General features: G+C 33.8%; 1 protein-coding gene across 1 annotated transcript; it reads right to left on the bottom strand.

The window, feature by feature from the left end:
* Positions 1-236: 236 nt before the first annotated feature.
* Positions 237-20,727, bottom strand: LOC25482787 (uncharacterized). The gene is made up of 11 exons (XM_024781631.2): positions 20,409-20,727; positions 20,230-20,324; positions 17,407-17,488; positions 13,318-16,142; positions 12,494-12,742; positions 11,670-12,392; positions 10,374-11,183; positions 2,907-3,647; positions 2,093-2,680; positions 1,189-1,933; positions 237-1,089 (listed from the first exon to the last, which is right to left on the bottom strand). The coding sequence occupies exons 4-10, from the start codon at positions 16,108-16,110 to the stop codon at positions 1,490-1,492; spliced, it is 6,348 nt and encodes a 2,115-aa protein (XP_024637399.2). The 5' UTR covers positions 16,111-16,142; positions 17,407-17,488; positions 20,230-20,324; positions 20,409-20,727; the 3' UTR covers positions 237-1,089; positions 1,189-1,489.
* Between the last annotated feature and the right edge of the window lie 1,182 nt (positions 20,728-21,909).

The following is a 21,909-nucleotide window of genomic DNA, read 5'->3' as shown; positions in this document are numbered from 1 at the left end:
TCCACTTGTGTGTGTGAGTTTTATAATGGCTTTGCCATTTCGTCTATCTACCAAAAAAAAAAAAAAAAAAAAAGAATTTGGCTAATTAATGAATGTAAATATTAGGATGTTTGTAAGCTATTTAAATTTTATTTTCAGGAACTTGGAACTTTTTAGTAATTCCATTATTAATTTCAACTCATTGTCCAAAAATGCACCAAATTAATATTGTGAGCCTTGTAAAAAAATTTAAATTTTTTTTCTTTATGAACATTTCATAAATAATAATGACACTATGTACCTTTTCTATGAACATTTGTTCAATAATTGTGTTAATAATTGTGTTAAGATCACTTCAATTCTTGTGAGGCATGGTGCTACTGTGAGTGAAGATGAGAAGATCTTCATTTGAGGACATCCTTTAACGATGAAACGAAGCAAAGATGGAAATATGAATGTTTGTTTCCCATAGCAGAAGCTTCTTAAACTTGACAGCGAAGTAAATTCCAAGTATTCCAGGTTTTCAAATACAATGTTTTCCTCTGCTTTTTCTTCATCAACTTTCACAACATCCAACATCTTCTCACAATTCTTTATTTTTAATGTTTTGAGTTGAACTAGACTTTTAGCTGTTGAATATGTTATCAAATAGATCAGCTCTTTGCAGTCGTCCACTTCCAAATAGGTTAAACTTGTGAAAGATGTCGACGATGGTACCAAACTTATCAAACTTGGACAATTCAGTAAACGTAACTCTTCAATATATTGGAACAGAGGATGATCCAATGGAAAATCTTCATGCCAGATGTACTCGAGCTTTTCCAATTCAAAAAGCCACAAATTTCTTATTTTCTTTGAAATTTGCATACTGAGATGATCAGTTGTTCTTTTAGTGGGGAACAATATTTCAAAGGAACTGTTACGCACTTGAAATGTTTCAAGATTGGGAAATATTGTATGGAAATCATCCAGAAGAATAGTTGGAGTTTCATCGAAGCATTGTAAACGAAGAAATTTGACTTTATGAAAGATATTTTCTTGACGATAACCATTCAATATCCCCAACATATCTGTGCCATTTACTGTCAATTCCTCCAGGTTGGGGATCAACTGAAAAATAAACATCCATAATGAAAATAAATAATAGCGTATTATTATACAAACAAAATAATATGAAACATAAAACGGTGTATATATGGTGGGGTTTACCTTTTCAATACAAAACAGTGGTTGTTGGAATAGCATGTCCTGATTTTTATCAACCGAGTAAGGTTGTTGCAAGTCTGAATTGTTAAAAGAAAACATTCTTAATGCTTCACAACGATATACATTCAAAGTCTTCAATGAAGGGAAATCTAAAGTATGCTTTCCTTGATAGAAACTCTTAAGATTGGTCAAATGATACAGTTCCATAACTTCCAATTGGGGAAAATTAAAATTGATTTCCATTGGTCCACCTTCTTCCATTGCAACAATTTCCTTGACTCCACAAGACTCGATCTCAAGCATTTCAAGATGTCACAAGATCTACGCATAGTGAATATGGAAAGATATATAACAAGATTTGACACATATAAACGTCCACCTTGCATAAGTTTCCAAAGCTGATAATTTCATGAGGATCCTCGTTCCATATGTGCTTCAATTTGGGTAAAGTAGACAAAGTCAATCGTTTCAATTGAGTGCTTTGTTTAATCATTATTTCTTGTGACTTCATACCTTTCACATCAAACACTGCTTCTAATGAATCACAATCTTTTACTTCTAGTTCTTCCAATGTCTGTAGCACTTGCATTACATTTGATGGAAAAAGTACATGTGATAAAAAATCACATCTTTCCACCACAAGATGTTTCAAATTGCAGAACACGTTGTGATGAAGTTGGCCATACCACAAATCCTTTATCTCAGGATAGTCAGATAAGGCTAAGTACTCGAATTTACCAAATGCAACCTGATCATTCAAATAAATAAATCAAAAGACAAATCAAAATTGCTTTTAAGCAATCTTTAATTATGCATTAATATTCTAGTCTACTACAATACAAAATTGATCTAGATAGATAGTCTTAAAATTGATCTAAATAAATTGATGGATGATAATAAAATATACCTTATCAAAAAACATTTTCTTTATGGTTCTGTTGAGGTCACCCTCCCAATGATTTTCTTCATCGGTTTGTACATTTTGAAGATTTGTTGTGTTTGTAACTCCCAATGAAAAAAATTCCATTCGAGGACATTCTTTGACAACAACAACTTCCAGCAACGGGAACATAATGGGGCATGGGCATGAGCAAAATCGACCGAGTCTTTGTAAAGAAATTAGTTCTAGAGTTTGTAAACTGCAAAATACAATCTCGTTTGTCTCATCTTCTTTACCGTTCACTATATCCAAAAGCCAATTACACATTTCAATCTTCATTGTTGTGAGTTTGACAAGACTATTTGCTGTTGAGTGTGTTATCAAATTTATCAACCCATTGCAGTTTGTTACCTTCAAATAGGTCATGTAACTAAAGGTAGCAGAGGATGGAACCAACTTTATCAGACTGGAACACTCATAAACATTAATGCTTTCAAGAAAATGCAGAAAAGGATCCATTTGAAATCCTTCTTTACATATATATTTAAGCTTGTGCAGCTGCCATAATTCCAACTCTCTGAATTGAGGTGTACTCTCCACACTTGTAAGTAGCTCCTGCAAAACCAAAATTATACTTAAGAAATATATATTTTCTTTATCAGTTTTTGAAACAATTAAAAACATTATATCTTGTGTCAGTAGAATATTATCACATAAATTATCAAACATTAACATTCAATCAACGTAATAGACATGGTGAATAAATTGTCTAATATATACATTATAAAAAGTTGTGCATGTACATTAAAAGGAAGGATATGATATTGAACGCTACTCTTACCTCTTCAAACACAAAAAGAGGTTGATAAGTTGAGATATTGTGCTCAACATTTCTGGAACTCTCTTGGTGTCTCAAAGGCTCTGCCTTAAATAGCTCTATTTTTGGACATCGAAACAAGTTGATCGTTTTCAATGATTTACATTGAAGAGAATGAACCCCAACAAAGAATGCCTTAAGTTTGGTCAAGTACTTAAGGTTAATGGAAGTCAAATGAGGAAACACAAATTTAACCATCTCATATGTTTCTTCTTCCTTGGCCACAATTTCTTGAATCCCACACTGACTTACTTGAAGACTTTGAAGTTGCATCATATCTCTAGCCACTGAGAGCGGAAAGAGGCTTATCAAGCTATTGCATCCCACAACAGATACATCACTTAAATTTTCAAACTTCATAGTGTAATGTGGATCCTTTTTCCATACATGCTTCAGTTTTGGAAGATTAGATAGTTTTAATTTCTTCAATTGAGTAGAATTCTGCACAACAATTTCTTTGGCAAATTCATCTTTCAAATAAAAAACAGCTTCTAATGAATCACAATCCTCCACATATAATTCTTCGAGGTTCATCAGCACTTGTAGCAAGTTAGGTTGAAAGAGCACATCGGATAAGAAATCACATTTTTGGACCACTAGATACTTCAAACTCTTAAATGTGTTATGCTCAAGATTACCATACCACAATTCTTTTAGCTCGGGATATTCAGATAATTTTAAATGTTTGAAACTACCAAATGCCACCTGTAAAAACAATTGTATTGCGAGTTAGTTCAAACAAAACTAGTAATAAAATATAGTTAATTTACAAAAACTTAATTAGGGGCTATTTTTTTGGACTGGCTGATGTAGGCTTTAAAACTATTTGAGATAATACCATAATCCCATATCCTATTTTTCATAAGCTCCTCTAACTGGTTGTTATATCCCATAAGTTGCCCCAAAATACAAGAACTGAAGCAAATACCATAAGATCCTCTAAACAACTCTAGTAATTCTCGCATTTTTTGTTGCTCTCCAACTCTCAAGAATGTCTTGCATCATGCTTCTTGTTTGCTCCATCTTTGCTCTACAACTGAGGTATTTATTCATGTCCCTTGTTAGTAACAAATCTCGTGTTCGGGAACCGCAAAACCGGCCAGGTTTCACCAAGTTTCTCGGTTTAATCAGTTAAATGACACTTAAATTGCATGTTCGATGCAAGTTCACAACCGGACATGGGTCTTGTTCTCGATTCAACTAGTCGAACTTGTCGGTTTGGTCCAGGTAAATTTCACACGGATCTTTCCTTTTTCCTACACTCGTTTATTTTACTTTTCCTTTCATAGAAATTTGGCAGTATCCTTTTCACACATTACTAATAACTTTAAAGGTAAGTTATATTTTTTATCCTTGTAAGATGGTCAATTTTTGTTTAGTCATTTGAGAATTTAGTTTTTATATTTTGTTTAGGTAATCTAAGATTCTATTTTTTTTTTTAAGGAATAATCTAAGATTTTCGTTGTTTTAGTCTTTGATGTCATCTTCATTTCCATGATAGAGGATGTAGCACGTTGACATGGCATGCCACGTCAGATTTTGCGGCCACATGGCATTGAATTGCCTTGTCGGCATTCAATGGGTGACTACCCGTCGCAGATATGAAAATCCAAACCAAACATCCAATGAATTATCGTCTGCCACCGCGCAACCGATCATTTCGCTCCTAGAGCATGAACAATGATTTTACACACACACAACCTCACTTGGCTCAAACATGCTTAAAGAAAGGCTCGATCTCCATTAAAATTTCAGAGGAAGAAACCTAAAAGGAGTTAAAGGTTGTAAGAATTTTGAAGAAAGGGGATAAACCTCTAATTCCTAGAGAGCTTCAAGGAACCCTATATTCTATTTTGTGTCATCTTCACATGTTGTACGGACTGTATGGTCTGGTTTTCATCTTTATAGAACTCAAGTTGGAAAATTTTGCAAAGGTCACAATGGGTTCTACTTTCAGTCTGGGTTTCAAAAAACAAACATATGCTTGGTAAGGATTCGTCTTATTGATCTTTCTCAGGAAATACCTACGTCCGTAGATTTCACATGAGAAGCCGGCCAAAGAAAATAATACAAGAAACTGAGGGGAAAAATATCTCTGCTTGATAAAACTGTGGGATGTGTAAGAACATCAAAAGACGAGGGTATAGACTTACAAAATAAAATAATGGTGCTTTACCAAGCCAAATGAAATCCGCAGAGTTGGGAAGTTTACAAAAAGGGAAAAACCAAAAAACTTTGAGCAGTTTAATAAGCCTCAAGCAAATAGAGATATAAGAAACAACATGGATATGCCAATATACCCTACTAAAAGTGTTGAATTTTTTCATAAACTATTGTCTATTCAGTCAAAATGATGACATTAGCTCATATGAAACTGTTCGTGAATTTGCAGGCTCGAAAGGCTCTCAATTGACTGGGGCGTTGCCTGATATGTGTGTTCTATCATGTATGCTTGGCCTGATATTCTTGGAGTGTTTATCATGATTTATGATTATATATCTCGAGGATGTTTTCATAGCATAATCATGTGTGAGAAAAATTATAATTAAGGATATTGAGAGACAAGATGAATATATTATGATGTTGATCAAGATGACACGCTAGAGTTTTTGGGATCACGATACCGAAACATGAGGTAATATAGACTATATTTACCAATTTCATAACACACTCCCGATTCAAACGATATCCTTGTGAGACCAGTGTGTGGCTAAGGAGTCAGCTACACATTAGCATTGAAACATCAACTGTTGATTCAAAGCTTCAAATCTGCCGGATAGATTTGAGTCCTCAAGTTCGTGACATAGTGCTCAAATATAGAATTTCTAATATATGCAAGAAGGAAATGATGAATAAACTGGTGATTCACCTAATTGCAATATAGAATTGTGCAATGTTTTAACACAAATCAGTTTCCTTCTTATAGATTCACTTAATTGTTTTGTGGGCATTGGTTTATGTCGTCCCACTTTGTTTGTAGCTTTTCTTTTTTATGGCAGCGATCTGCTCTTGATTGTCTGGGTGTGTGCTTTCTCTATACAACATGTTGAGAATGTGACTCAAAAATTGTGTTTTGGAAAATGTTGGAATCGTGACACGATTTTGGAATCGTGGCACGATTTTCAAGGTAGAGAATGGGTATGTTCTGGTAGCTTAATCGTGACACAATTTTCAGCTTGCTGGGCACGTTTTCAAATAAGGTTGGTCGTACCTTGGGTCGTACGCACCAACCGTGTCACGATTTGGGAAAACATAACACGATTTTACCCGGATCTGAACACTACATATGCATTTTTTGACCCATTTGTTTGGTAAGCTTGGTGAATCTCATGGAAACCAAAGGAGAGAACTTTTAGAGTTTTAGATACTAAAGGTTGAGGGTCTTTGGGTGAGGTTCAAAGCTTCAAGATGTGAATCTTGGATAACCAAAAGAGGGAGCTCTTGTGAAAAGGGTCGGTGCCTTTTGAGGAAAATTCATGGGGTTGGAAAACACATGAGTGGAGAGTCTTTTGTGAGCAACTTGGGTGAATCTTGTGAAACCAAAAGAGAAGATTCTTAGTGAAATCAAAGGCTAAGGGTTGGTTCTCTTTTGGGGGTTAGATTCTAGATTTGGGAAACAATTGTAAACACCTTGGGAGAGTGAAAATCATGAGTGTCTTGTTCATTGGTGAGATTGGGAAAATGGGTAGAAATTAGGGTTGTTCTTTGTGAGCTTGTTAAACCTAATTTCATGTAACCCATTTGTATCTCTTTGTAAGAACTCATTGATAGTGGATTGGAGAGATCAATCTCTCCTCCAGAGTAGGTCAAGTTGGACCGAACTGGGTGAACATTTCTTGGTGTTGTTATCTTTTCTTTACTCTCTTTATCTTGTTTATTCTTTGGTTGGATTGTGGTTTTGCTATGCACTTTGGTTTATAGACTAGGTCTATATTATTGTTGTTGCTTGTGGTTTACTTTGGTTGTTGGTTGTCATTGATACTTGCTCCACACATCATATAGTTTGTATTGGTGTGAAATTTGAGTTCAGAATTCACAACAATTGGCGCCCACTGTGTTGTGGGACAAGGGGAGAAGTTTGTCAAGTGTGCACCATGGGTACCAAAGGTTACATCTTGGAGATGGAAGCAAGCATGGTTCAATGGGAGTGTATGGAAGCATTGATGGTTGAGACGGTGATGGTCATCCTAGCACAATCGAAGAAGGTTAAGTGTGAAGAGAGGAGGTCATGATGGTGGTGTCATGGCGGTGATGTGTGTGTTTCCAATGAGTAAGTTCAGCCTGGAGAGGCGGTGGGAAGAATACTCATGGTTATCCTGGAGAGACGGTGTGAAGAGTACTCGTGATCAACCTTTGAGGTGGAGTTGCAAGGTGAAGGCATAGTGTGTGTACGCATTTGGAAGTTAAGGTTGAGAAAGCTCAACTTAAGGTGGAGTTGATGACACCGGGAATGGTACAACTATGGAGGCCTTGAGTGCTATGTTCTAGTTGTGAGCATGTGAATTCTTCATGAGGACGGAAGGCATTCCGGGGTTTGAAGAATGTATGGTGTGGCTTGTGTGATTACCTAAAAGACCAAGGGTGATCGGATGCAAGATGATCTTCAAGGAAGCGGGAGACGTTCCATGGTTGAAGAGGTTATGGTGTAGGCTTGTGGAACTACCTAAAAATCCTAGTTTAGTTGGATGCAAGGAACTTCAAGAGGGCGGAAGGCATTCCGAAGTTTGAAAAGGTAAAGGTGAAAACTTGTGGAACTACAAAGTGTAGTCGGATGCAAGGAATAAGACTTGGAAGCTTGTGGAACTACCGAGGGTGTTTGGATGCAAGTGGAGGTTGGTGTGTGGATCAAGGTTCAAGCGGTGCTTTGGACTAGATTGGCTTTGTCTTGAGGTACTGTTCAAGGCAAGGTTAAGGAGAATGGTGGTTGATGGTTAAATTAGCATCATCATCATTTTAGAGTCAATGTGGAGAATTGTTGAGAATGTGACTCAAAAATTAGTGTTTTGGAAAATGTTGGAATCGTGGCACGATTTTCAAGGCAAAGAATGGGTATGTTCTGGTAGCTTAATCGTGACACAATTTTCAGCTTGCTGGGCACGTTTTCAAATAAGGTTGGTCGTACCTTGGGTCGTACGCACCAACCGTGTCACGATTTGGGAAAACATAACACGATTTTACCCGGATCTGAACACTACATATGCATTTTTTGACCCATTTGTTTGGTAAGCTTGGTGAATCTCATGGAAACCAAAGGAGAGAACTTTTAGAGTTTTAGATACTAAAGGTTGAGGGTCTTTGGGTGAGGTTCAAAGCTTCAAGATGTGAATCTTGGATAACCAAAAGAGGGAGCTCTTGTGAAAAGGGTCGGTGCCTTTTGAGGAAAATTCATGGGGTTGGAAAACACATGAGTGGAGAGTCTTTTGTGAGCAACTTGGGTGAATCTTGTGAAACCAAAAGAGAAGATCCTTAGTGAAATCAAAGGCTAAGGGTTGGTTCTCTTTTGGGGGTTAGATTCTAGATTTGGGAAACAATTGTAAACACCTTGGGAGAGTGAAAATCATGAGTGTCTTGTTCATTGGTGAGATTGGAAAAATGGGTAGAAATTAGGGTTGTTCTTTGTGAGCTTGTTGAAGCTATTTTCTTGTAACCCATTTGTATCTCTTTGTAAGAACTCATTGATAGTGGATTGGAGAGATCAATCTCTCCTCCAGAGTAGGTCAAGTTGGACCGAACTGGGTGAACATTTCTTGGTGTTGTTATCTTTTCTTTACTCTCTTTATCTTGTTTATTCTTTGGTTGGATTGTGGTTTTGCACTTGGTTTATAAACTATAGGTCTATATTATTGTTGTTGCTTGTGGTTTACTTTGGTTGTTGGTTGCCATTGATACTTGCTCCACACATTATATAGTTTGTATTGGTGAGAAATTTGAGACCGAATTCACAACACAACACATTCCCAATAAGAGCTTGAAGGAGAGAACCATGCTGGAGAGGATTCGTGTGCCATTTCTCTTGAATATTGATGTGGTTCCTATTTTAGTGGTATTTAATTATCTTTTAATTAATATTATCAAAAGCATGAAATAGTATAGATTTAAAAAAAGTCGGGTGCCCTTTAGCATTTTTCTTAAAAAATACACACACTTTTATTTTGTAATTATATATAGTTCAGGGAGCTTTTTACCTTCATCATATTACATAATATATTAGTGGATAAATTCGTCTAGTGATTTTCAATATTTTTTCCCACACAAATCGGTTATCCTTAGCGTGTGGATACTAATCTCTCAATTTTTGTGGGATTCAAATGGGCGGTAAACTCTCCATAAGAGTTTTAACATTGTTACATGTATAAGACTGGATTCGAACCCACGACTTTAGTTAAGTTAGAAGAGATATGCGTCGTCTCATCTAAACGTGTTAGGACTGTTTTTTCAATATCTTAAACTCCATTTCTTTCACATCAAACACTGCTTTGGATGAATCACAATCTCTAATAGTTTTTCATATCTGTGTAGCACTTTTTTTCTTCCTTTTTTTGATAATATCTATGCAGCACTTGTAGTACATTTGTGGGAAAACGCACACGTCTAGGAACTACTAGAAGTTTTAAATTGCCAACCAAATAACACATTGTGTTAAAGTTGGTTATACCACAAATACTTTACCTCAAGGTAGTTGAAAAGGTGGAATATTTGAATTACATCATCCAACTTGCTCATTCAAATTATAGTATATCGAATATATATGAACAGGCAGATCAAAATTACTCCCCTAAAAAAATCAAAATTACTATTTTTTTAACCGCATATATTTACATTATTTATAATGGACTAGCCATCCAAAAAGACTACAAGCTTTTGAAGTCTATATTTGGGTATATGGACTCCATTATAACCTCAGGGTCCATTTCTAGGATTTTTCTTTTTATATGATTTTCTTTCTTTTGACACTATTCATCTTTTTTTGGGTTAATATGTATTTACCTCCTGTAATATAGGTCATTTCCGGTTTTTCCTCCTGTAATTTTTTTTTATTTACCCCCTTTAAAAAAAGTTTGTTTTGATTTACCCCGCTAATAGGCCAAACAAAAACGAAAATTTCTTAAAAAAAAATTAAAATTGGTTTTTGTTTGGCTTATTAGAGGGGTAAATCAAAACAATTTTTTTTTACAGGGGGACAAATAAAAAAAAAATTACAGGGGGAAAAACCGGAAATGACATATATTACAGGGGGTAAAGACCTATTAACCCTTTTTTTTTTAAGAGTATATTGCGATATACTTTTAAAATATCCAAATAGTTGTTTTTCCACAAAGTTCCTAACAACGTAAATAAAATTAGCTATTATGCATCCAAACAAAACAAAAGAAAATAGAAACCCAAATGATTATATTGTTACACAAGAAGTAAAGTGGTAAATAAACATACCTTATTTTCAAACATGCTGTATATTGTATCATTTACGTTTCCCTTCCAAAGCCATTCTGAATCATTTTCTGCAATTTTAACTTTTCGAAGAATTGGTGTACTTGTGTTTCCCGCTGAAAAAGTCTTCATGCGAGGACATTCCCTCACAATTACTTCCTCCAATAATGGAAACTTCATGAAACACTTACTAGAGGAAAACTTGATGAGACTTGGCAAACATTCCAAATTCAAAATTTGTAAACTAACAAAAGCAATGTCAACATTTTCTACTCCAGTAATTATTTCTTCAAGTGAATTGCAGTCTTCTATCTTCAGAAGTGTGAGCTTGTCCAAACTTCGTGCAGTAGGAGTTGTGAATAAATATTTTAGCCCATTGCATTTTTTTATCTCTAAATCTGTCAGATAATTAAGGGTGGCAGAGGAAGGCATCAAATTTGTCAGACTAGAACAACCATCAACATCTAAGCATTCAAGGAACTCAAGAACTGGGTCAATATGAGATCCTTCCTCACATATATGTTGAAGTTTAGGCAATTCATGCAATATCAGATTTTTTATTTGTGTATGAGTCTTCTCACATATTTGTCCTTTATCTTGAAATATCTTCTTGAAGCAACTCCATTCAACAAGTAGTGACTCAAGAGTATGCACATTTTCAAGAAACCAATAAGGAAATGTAGCATCTTCAGTGTTATAGCTACTAAAGCCAATCCAAATCATTTTGCTAAAGAGGGCACTTGAGTTTTGGGTTTGCAATATCATGTCAGCATCCGCCTGTGCCATCTTCAAAGTCTCCAAGTTTGGAATCACCTAAATCATATTTAAACAACAATGTAAAAGAATTAAAAAAAATATTATTGTGTGAAACAATAATTACTATTGACTAAAATTTGTCTTTTTAATTTTTGCCAATATCTCTACTTTTTTCAATTTCTTTTGAACTTACATATATCAATTTATGGAAATTATCAATTTTTTTGAATGCCATTGTTAGTAGTTGTTATTTGTCATAGAAACTATCAAGTAAATCTATAATGTAAAATATTTGAATAACTTTTGACATTAAATAGGCTTTGTATTTTTATAAAGTTTTTGGTTGTCTTAAATTGTTCTAAATTTATAAATGAAGACAACTTGTAATAATTGTTTGGTAATAACACTTATTTTATAAATGAATACTTATTTTTTGAGTCGTCTTATATTTTTCCAAATTTATAAACGAATACAACTGTTATTTCAAAAGAATAACACCAACTTTTAAAAAAAGAATAACAGAATGTTTAATTATATGCATACCTCTTCAGCAATGAAAAGTGGTTGTTTAGTTGAAACAGAGAGTTTATCATCTTGAAAATTTGAGTATTTTGTAGATATAGTTCTGAACAAATTCAACTTTGCGCATTTGGTAACACTAATTTTCCTCAAAGATGGACATAGTAGAGTATGATTTCCAGCATAGAAACCATTGAGTTTATCTGAGCCGTAAAGCCATAAAGTAGTTAGTTGATTAAACTCAAATATGGGAGCTTCATTCATGCTAGATTCTTTCTCCTCTGCAACAATTTCCTTCATGTTTTCACAAAATTCTATATAAAGTTCCTTGAGATGTGAGCAACGAGTGGCAACAGAGAGTGGTAATAGATACTCCAAGCTTGTACAACTTTCTAATTGTACATTTATTAAATTTTGAAAACTAAGAATTCCTTGAGGATCTCCACTCCATATCTTTTTCAGTCTCAACAGTCCATCTATAGTAACCTCTTTCAATTGTGTCGTAACCTCTTCACTGTTTTTTTCATTCAAATTCCATTCAAATATCTCTTCAACTGAAACACAATTTGTAACCTCCAACTTCTCAAGCTTATTATATGTGTTCTGCATTGAAGAAGGAAAAACCACCACAATTTTCTTACAATTGTTCACTTCCAACATCTTTGATGTTTCAAATTGGTGATGCCATATTGTCTTCAAGTTGTCCATATCCTTCAATATGATTTTCTCTAATTTCAAAAATTGAACCTATGAATTCATAAATAACCATACCATTAGTAAAAATAAATAATTATTTAAACTGCAAGTTTAAAATTAATCGGACATTCCAAATAGTAGAGTTACCATACATCTTTCAATGCATTGTTTCTGTCTTCTTTAGCTATAATCTCCACCATCATAGGACAATTACTTATTTCAAGGTGTTTGAGGTTCATAAAACTTTCAACCAAAGAAGATGAGAATAAATACTTCAATCCAACACAATTATCCACAATCAAGCTAGTCAAGTTGCACATTGATTGATGATTGTCATCCCAAATTTGATTTAAATTGAGAAGTGAACTCAATTTAAGGGTATCCAAACATGGAAACTCAACCTACATAAAAAAAATATTCAGAAATCATTACTGAAGGCATATACACTATACAGGCATATACACTATATAGAGAATTAAAGAGTAATACAATTTCAGAGAGGAGCAATACAATTTGATAGATGCTTTAAGAGTGATATTCCTAATGGAATTTAGAACCGCATAAGTATACAAAGATGGATTCTCATATATCGCTCCTATGAAACAATATTATAAAAACTAACTTTTAACTTTGAAAATCTTGAGCAAGATGTAATTGATATCGTTTTTGAAGTGGTGATATACTGCTGCTATTAGCCTTTCTAGTCATTTAAAAAGAATCACTTTTATTATCACATCTATTATAGTTTTGTAGAAAAAATTAATCTTGTTCATTTACTCTTTTTTCGGAACAGTAAATATTAATCTTAGAGTTTTTTAGAACAGTAAATATTAATCTTGTTCGTTTACTCTTTTTTTACTCAATTGTTTTTTCACTAAACGTGCCAATATATTAATTAAGTAATCTGTTTGTACATATCACAAGATTAAAAATTATATCATTTGTATCTAAAGAAGCTAAAAACAAAATAACATACCTGAGCATTGAAAAATGGTGTAGTAGAAGCATAAGGCTCTAGACCTTGATCCTTTTCCTTACTTCTAAGATGCGTTAGATAATCAGAGGTGAAATTATCAAGTGTCTCCAAATGTTCTAAAGTCAAAGAGCGTAATAGAAGAAACTCAATTTTTTCATCAGTTATATCATTATTTGCACTTGAATTGTTGTCTTCAAACACTATTTCCTTCATAGAATTGCACTGACAAACTTCAATCTTAGAAATTTGAGAAAGTTCTTTAACCACTGCATAGGAGAATAGATATTTTAATTGGATGCAATTTTTGACTTTGATAACACTGAGATTTCCAAAAGAAGTAGTTGAAGGTTGACCATGACATATATGCTCCATGTTTTTAAGACTGTGAAGTACTAGTGTTTCCAAGATGGGAAAGGACACATGGATTTGATTCCTCTTATATTTAGAGTCAACAATGTGCTTCATGTTTGCATTATTTTGGACGTGGAGATGTTTCAGAAATGGAAATCCTTCTCCATTTAGTTGATAAAGCACATTTTGAATTCCACCTACATCATCCAAGTACAAATTCTCAACACCTTTAATCAATGCTTTAATTCCATGCTCCAAATGTATGTTTGTACCAAGTTTGAGCATCAATGTTTTTAAGGTTCCATCCTTAATGTCAGACCAGTCCCATACATCTCCGATTGCTATTTTATATCTTTCCAGCTTCTCAAACATCAAACGCAAGTCCCTTGGCAACAACCAAGTCTCACGAATTTGTAATTCTAGAGCTGTCAAGTTGAGTAGCTTTTGAAGCTCAGTAATACTAGCATTTTCACTTTGAACTGTTGAATTAACATCTTCCCAATTAATAGAGGTATTTCCCATGTACAACTCCTCCAATTTAGTCAAGCTTGATATGATGTTGGGTGGGACAACTTCTATTCCTGAGTGGCTCAAATCAAGCATTCTCAAATTAATCAATCTCCCTATTTCTTTTGGCAACTTGATCATCGAAGATTTCCACAGACGAAGAATTTTTAAATTTTGCAAAGCTTCTATTGCTTCCATATTTTCTAAAATGCAATGATCCAAACACAATGTTTGAAGGCCTGTTAGCAACCGAAATGATGTGGGTAATGATGACAACTTCAAAGACGTCAAAGCTAGCGCTCCAAGGTTTCTCATACCCTCAAAAAAGGTATCGGGGATTTCTAAAGATTGATTCTTATTGCACAAATATAAAAGCTTAACATTTGGACAATCAATCGTTTGAGGAAGCTCATGCATATAAAGAACGATCTGCGTGCACCTTTTCAAAAAATCCTTGGTTGGCCATTTCTCATCAGATTGTTTTCTTATAAATACATGTTTGTCCCTACGTGCTACGGAGATAGCAAAATCACGAACAAAGTCATGCATTTGGATCTTTGCATCTGTTTTAACTTCATGCAAAAGACAAGTCGCCTCCAAAGATTTGATTATTGTGACTAGTTTGTTTCTTGCGTCATCCACGGTATGCTTCAATATGTCTAACCCCATTGCAACTTGGAGAAAGTACTCCACATCATTGCCTGACAGTGATGCAAAAAGTAAGAAGAGAGCCCTCATTTCATCACTCTGCAATGAGTTGTAACTTAATTCCAAAGCAGAATAAGTTTCTGCATCCATCTGATCTGTATCATCATAACTTTGTAATTGTCTGAATGCATTTTTCCAAGACTGGATATCCCTTTTATTTTTCATTGCACCCGCTACCGTCACTACCCTAAGAGGCAAACCTGCACATTTTTTGGCAACTTGAAATGGTATACCTTTCAAATTTCTATCTTTAACCACATCCCCAACCATAAATTGAAACAAGCTCCATGTCTCGTTTTCACTCATAAGTTCAACTTTGAAAATGAAATCCTTTGGAACATCCATTTGAAGCAACACTTCCTGATTTCTACTTGTCATCAACAATTTGCAACTTTTATGTTCCTTGCCAAATGGAATCCCCACAATTTTCAAATCAAGTTTGGTCCATACATTATCTAGAATGATAAGGATACTTTTCTCCATCTTGATTCTCTGCCTTAGGCGTTGTGCTCTGCCAAGAATAGTCGTCTCTTCGAATCGTAGATTCAAAAAATCTGCAATCTCATCTTGAATTAATTTGATGTTTGGATTTTTCGATACTTCTGTCATAACCACATTATTGAACAATTTACGTTGCTTGGCTATTTGAGCAACTTTCTCCACTAGAGTGGTCTTGCCGACCCCGCCCAGCCCATAAAGCCCAATGTTGCATGAAGTAGGATCTGCTAAAGCCTTCACAATGTCCTCCTTAAGTGACTCTCTTGTGTCATACTTTTCACCATCTCTTGTTGGGAATGAGGCTACTACATCCAGAGGGGGAAGGTAACCAACTTGATCAAAAATTCCTCTACCTTGAACTTGGAGAACATCTTTTGCAATTTTTGTGGCTTTCCTACTTAATTGATGACGTAAAACCAAGTTGGGGAACGACGATGCTGAGCACCTAACATTGAAACGGCGAGGGTCATTTTGAAGGCAATTCGCCTTTTCAATGACCTCGTTCACTTTCTCCAACCAATTCAAAACATTTTTTTCAATTTCTTTACCATTTCCCCTTTCTCTTTCCACCGAATGGATCATTACATCTCTTGCAGCTTCAAGGTCTTCAACATGATCCTTTAATACCTTAAAATTACCTTTGTAGAATATCAAGTAACTTGCTTGACGTCCAATAGGCACAACGGTATATTCTGCTATTTTTGCAACAACAGAAATTAAAATTTCCATTGATTTTCGTTTCTTCTCCTCTTCTTTGGGACCTGAGTCAAAATCTGAAAGTGAGAGTAAAATATATTGTATGGATGAATGCAAAAGAAGCCAGGGAAATAGTTGGAAATGTGAGGACATTAACGGAATTTTAGTTTCTACCCTTAAAATATTCGAAAATTATTCTCCTTCCCTTTTGTTGTACACCCAACATTCCATTATTTTTTTCTCCATAAACTCAACCACTATCCTTCCAAATTTTTGCTTTGTATTTAATTTGATCAAAAATTTTGATGAACCAAATTAGCCCCAAAAATTGCTTATGGCCATGATTTACCAAACTTTGGGTTTTCCTTTACGGTGTTCGAATCAGATTTCTAGTATTTTTTCTTTTACCCTTCTTTTATGCTATATTTAATCATTTACGGCAATTAATTATAGTATTATTTAACTTAAATATATTTTATCGAAAAATTTAAATAATAGGAACAAATATTTTGTAAATAATAGGGACTAAAAATAGTGATTGAAAATTTTATAGGACTAAAAGTTGAATGAAAATTTTAAAGGGATTAAAACGAAAAAATTGATATATTTCTTTTTTGAAAGAGAAAAATTGATATATTTATAGAGACCAAAAACATATTTAACCTTTAATTATTTTTATTTTTTTTAAGGACCCTTTAATTAATTTATGTTTTCTTGGGTTATTTTACAAAATAATAGAAAGCGGTACTCTGCACGTGATTGATACACAGTCTCCGATTATTAACCCAATGAAAGATAATTTGACAGAACAAAAACTCTCAGGGAGAGTTTGTTGACAATTTAGATCTCACTAAACTTAAAAGATTAGTCTCCACAGTTGTATGTCGAGGTTTCTAAGTTGTTATTTTGTTATAATTTTAAATAAATAGATAGCATCTAAACTCTATATCTTGGTTCTGGTTTGTAGCTAGATCTAAAATTAAGCAAAGTGTAAATTTTTTTGTTTGGTGTTCTAAATTCTAATCCTTTGACTTGTCTTCAAAGTGGTTATCATTACTTTGCAATAGGACTGAATACCCTTTATACTCACATTAATTCATTTGCTTGTATAAAAAAAATTAAGTTACTAAAAACAAAGATCATTAGGCCTTTGTAATAGAACATCAATCTCTTAATCCCAGTGAACTTAGTTCAGTTGGTAGGGATATTGCATATTATATGCAGGGGCCGGGGTTCGAACCCCGGACACTCCACTTCTCCACAATTTAATTGTGTGAGTTCTAGCCACTATACTACTTGACCAAAAAAAAAAAAACATGAATCTCTTACCAATGGAACAACGGGTTCTATTGATGATGCGATCTACAAGACTGATGCAAATTGTCTTCAAAAGAAGAAGAAACTAAATGATCTGCAAACAACAATAACAAAATATTAAAACAAACTTCAATCACAAATTGCAAAATTTTAAAGGCTTCAAAAGAAACTAATGTGTACCCACCCAATCTCTTCACTATTAAAAAATACATAAAATATATGAGATAACTTTCCATCACTATTTTTGAGTTTTGGTTTTTGGTTTTCTTTTTCTTTTTTTTGCCATAGGAATGAGAATAATGACACAAATTTGAAAGACAATCAACCAAGCTATATTTTGTTTCAGTTCAAAGCAATAAACTCTGAGAAACTATGTTTGTATTTGGAAGGGTGGCATTTAGGGTGCACATGGGTAAGATTTGTGCACCATGAGAAAGTTAATCTCAACCATTAGATTAAATAGGTGCATTGGTTTTATTATGGTCTATCCACACTATATTGTTTTTCACTTTATCTTCAACCTTAGTTTCAACAACCTCCATGAGAGACCCACCATCAACACCTATCACTTTAATCTTCTTCAATCAATGGATAGAGTGAAGGATGTGACTCAAGCCATAACCACCGCTCAAACCCATTTTTCCTTCTTCATTATTTTCTCGAAGTGTACAGTGTAAAATTGGAGAACAAATCCAAAATCTCAACCCCAATTGTTAATTACAGTTTGTGATTATGGTTCAAATACAAGTATGAATTTGAAAGACTGGGTATTTAATTGATTGAAGGTTTGAAGGATTTGTTTTTCTTTCTTTTATTTTCTTAAGATGGGGGATTATGACAGCAAAAAAAGAGGAAGAAAGCCGTGGAGAGAGGGAGTGAGAAGAGGGGTAATGCATACAGAGATGTGCATTGAATAGCCATGACACCTACTTGATTTCCTAGGAAATGGGTAGGAAGGTCCAGTGAAGTGGTGATGACAAGGAGGGAGATGGGTTGTAGAGGTGTGGGTAGTTACATTTGAACTTTATGATAAAATTATGGTCTGTAGTTGAACATAATTTTGAATTGGAGAAGTTATGAATAGTTTTTGTAGTTATGAATAGTTTTTGTGAAATTGTTACAAGTGTTACAAAGTATTGAGAGTTTTTTTTTCTTTTCTGGGATGTTTGCATGTTGAGAGGTTGAAAATAATGGGAAAAAACATAGTGTGGAGAGACTATGATAAGATCTTAAATCTAATGGTTCAAAGCTATTTTCGTATGGTAGGAAACTCTTTCCCATTTCCACCCTAAATGCCACATATAAAGATCCTAAATGCCACATATAAAGATGGTGGCATTTAGGGTGGGTGAGGGAAAGAATTTCCCACCATGGGAAAGATATTTTTTAAGCATTAGATCAAAGAAAGACCGGTATTATGATAGTCTCTCAACGTTATATTATTTTTACATCATCTTCCATCATCCTTCTCTCTTCCCTCTATGTCTCTACTCACCCACCACCACCACCACCAAACGCCAACAACAACAAATAGAGACCACAATTTGTTCATGGAGTTTCAATAGTAGATTTTGTTTCAAAACAAAAATAAGACACTTTTTTTGTTGCTGAAAAAGGGAAAAAAAAATAGGAAAACGGTGGGATTAACATCAACTAAATTTCTTTCAAAAATGAAGAGTAAATTTCGGTGGCATAACTTGTATAGATCTTTACCTTAAAAAAAAAAAAAAAAACTTCGTAGATCTTATACTTTGTCTGCACTTTGCTTCTTAATTTTAATATTTAAGGGTTTATTTTTATGTATGAAGAAGTAGAGGCAAGAATAGAAGCAAGATATTTAAAGGTTTATTTTCTTAGTTTTCTAATATGCTGGTTGAATATGGATCTATAGTACAACAATTGAGAAATGGGTTTGATGTTGGTGGCTGTGGTGATTGTGGGTGAGTGGGACATGGAAGAGAGGGGGAAGATAGTGTAAAAAATAATATAGTATTGATGGAGTATGATAAGAATATGCTCTTTATTCAATTTAATAGTTAAAATTTATTTTTCCATGATAGGAAACTCTTTCCCTCACCCACCCTAAATGCCACCTATAAAGATGCATGGTTAGGAGCATAAACATAATCATAAATTAATTTAGACAGTGGTACTCTGCACGTGATTGACACACTCTCCGATAAATATAATAAGTGTATAGTTACTAACCCAATGAAAAATCTAAAGAAAAATAAATAAATAAATTTAGGCAGTGGAATAAGTCGTCTTCACATCACATGATGCACATTAATTTTCACATAAACATAATATTAATACTAATTGCTACACTACAATGAAAATTAATAAATTAATTTAGACAGTGGGCATATTTTACTTCCCCAACGAAGTCTATAGATAAATTAAGAAAATTGACGTTGACACATGTGGTATCGCTGAGAAATACGAGTAAAATACTAAAATATCCTTCGGCAGTTAACCACCGAAAATGGAACCGGCTGCAGTTAACTATAAAACTTCGGCAGTTAACTGTCGAAATCCAATTTAATTCATCGGCACTTAACCACCGTCTTTTGACACTTATTTTCTTTTTTTAAATCATCTCAATCTTTTCACACTTATTTTCCTTCTCTATAAAAAAAATCCATATTATGAGGAACTACTCTTAACATATTCAAATCGAAGCTATTTTTAGTTTTTTTTTTTTAAGTTGTAACAAAGAGACACAATGCTCTTAAAATTGATTATTTTTTTTAAAGTAATTTTTTCTTAAAAAAATAAATAATAAATGGCCCCTAAATTGTTTTAATTGTAAACAAGTAGTCATGAACCTCTTACCTGGATTATGAATCAACGGAACAACCGATGCTATTGATGCAAAATGGCCTTCAATCACAAAATGCAAAATGGCTTCAAAAGCAGAAACTTAAAATCTGCAAATAACAACAAATATTAAAACAAACTTCAATCACAATTATGTTATGTTAGTGAAGGAAAACAAATAAATTAATGCGTACCTCTAAAAACTCCAACCTTTGAAATGGAGAAAGCGATTACAGCAAACTAAGCTGAACCCAATCTCTTCATATTCATAATGTACAAATTAAAAATGCAGAAAATATATGAGATAACTTTCCATCACTATTTTTTTAGTTTTGGTTTTTGGTTTTTTTTTCTCTTTTTTGCCATTGGAATGGGAAAATAACAAATATCTGAAAGACAAAACAGAAATACGAAGAGATTAATTCATGACTCAGTTAAAAAGCGATGAACTATATGAGATGGGTTTTAGGAATTGAGAAACTATGTTTGGATTTAGAATAAACTATGTAGTAGATGCATGCTTACTGCTTAAGAACAGAAACATAATCATAATCATCAATTAATTTAGACAATGGTACTCTGCACGTGATACACAGTCTCCGATAATTCAAATACTTACTAACCCAATGAAAGATAAACTAATTAAGTTAGGCAGTGTTCACATGATGTACACTAACCCCCAATGAAAAATAAATTAATTAATGGAGAATGTTAACAGGTCTTCCGGAGCATTGGTTAAGCGCCAAATAAAGTAAATTTTTATTAAAAAGTAATGTAATTATTATTTGGTAAAAAAAGACAATTTATATTTTTAAGAGAGCAATTCTATTAATAGATTTCTTAACCAGTGCTCTGAGAGACCGGTTAACAAGCAGTGTTCATATCACATATAGATAAATGTAATATTAATATTAACTTTCAATAAAAGTTTTTTTCTAAGCAGGGAGTAAGGGGCAGACATTAGGAGAAATCATCGACATCCAAATTAGTTTGACACCTTGGGAAACCTCTGTCATATGCTGCCAAACTCTAAAATTTTATTAAAAAAAAAGGAATATATATATATATAAAAGAAGAGGGGGTACTAGACCAAAACACTTAAAGAAAAAACAAACAGAAAAATGCGAGAGCAAACAACAACAGTCTAATGGAATACGCAATTATGCAAACCAATAAAAACGAGTAAATAGGCAATTACTCTCTGAAATTGTAAGTTTCGTCAATTACCCCCCTGAAATTGCATAACATTAATCAATTTACCCCCTCCGTCAAATTCTTATGTTAGTCAACATGACGTTTTGCAAATACCCCCTGAAGTTTTGCACTTATGTGCAAAATGCCCCCCTGAATTAAAAGTAAAACTTTTTTTACTTTTGAAAAATTGATTACACAATTTTCAATACAAAAGCTACTATATCTGCTTCCTTAACCAGTGCTCCGGGGACACTGGTTAACATTTTCCAAAAATTTAACACAATTCTTGTATCGGCAATACCCCTGGCATTCCAATATAATAAATTCATTGCGCAAATGGAGGAGGATCACCCTTGCACGGGTTCTATAAGGCGACTTTCTCAAGACTATTTTTTCTACTGTTTGCTTCTGTTTCTTGATTAAGACTTGTGTTAATCCCTCGCCCGCGATCCATTGATCATATTCTCGAACTTTTAAGATAAACATAATACTATTAATTAC

The sequence above is a fragment of the Medicago truncatula genome, chromosome 1, assembly GCF_003473485.1.
Source record: "Medicago truncatula cultivar Jemalong A17 chromosome 1, MtrunA17r5.0-ANR, whole genome shotgun sequence".
Lineage (NCBI taxonomy): Eukaryota > Viridiplantae > Streptophyta > Magnoliopsida > Fabales > Fabaceae > Medicago > Medicago truncatula.
The sequence above is the reverse complement of the archived record's forward strand: the minus strand, read 5'-3'. Positions and strand labels throughout refer to the sequence as shown.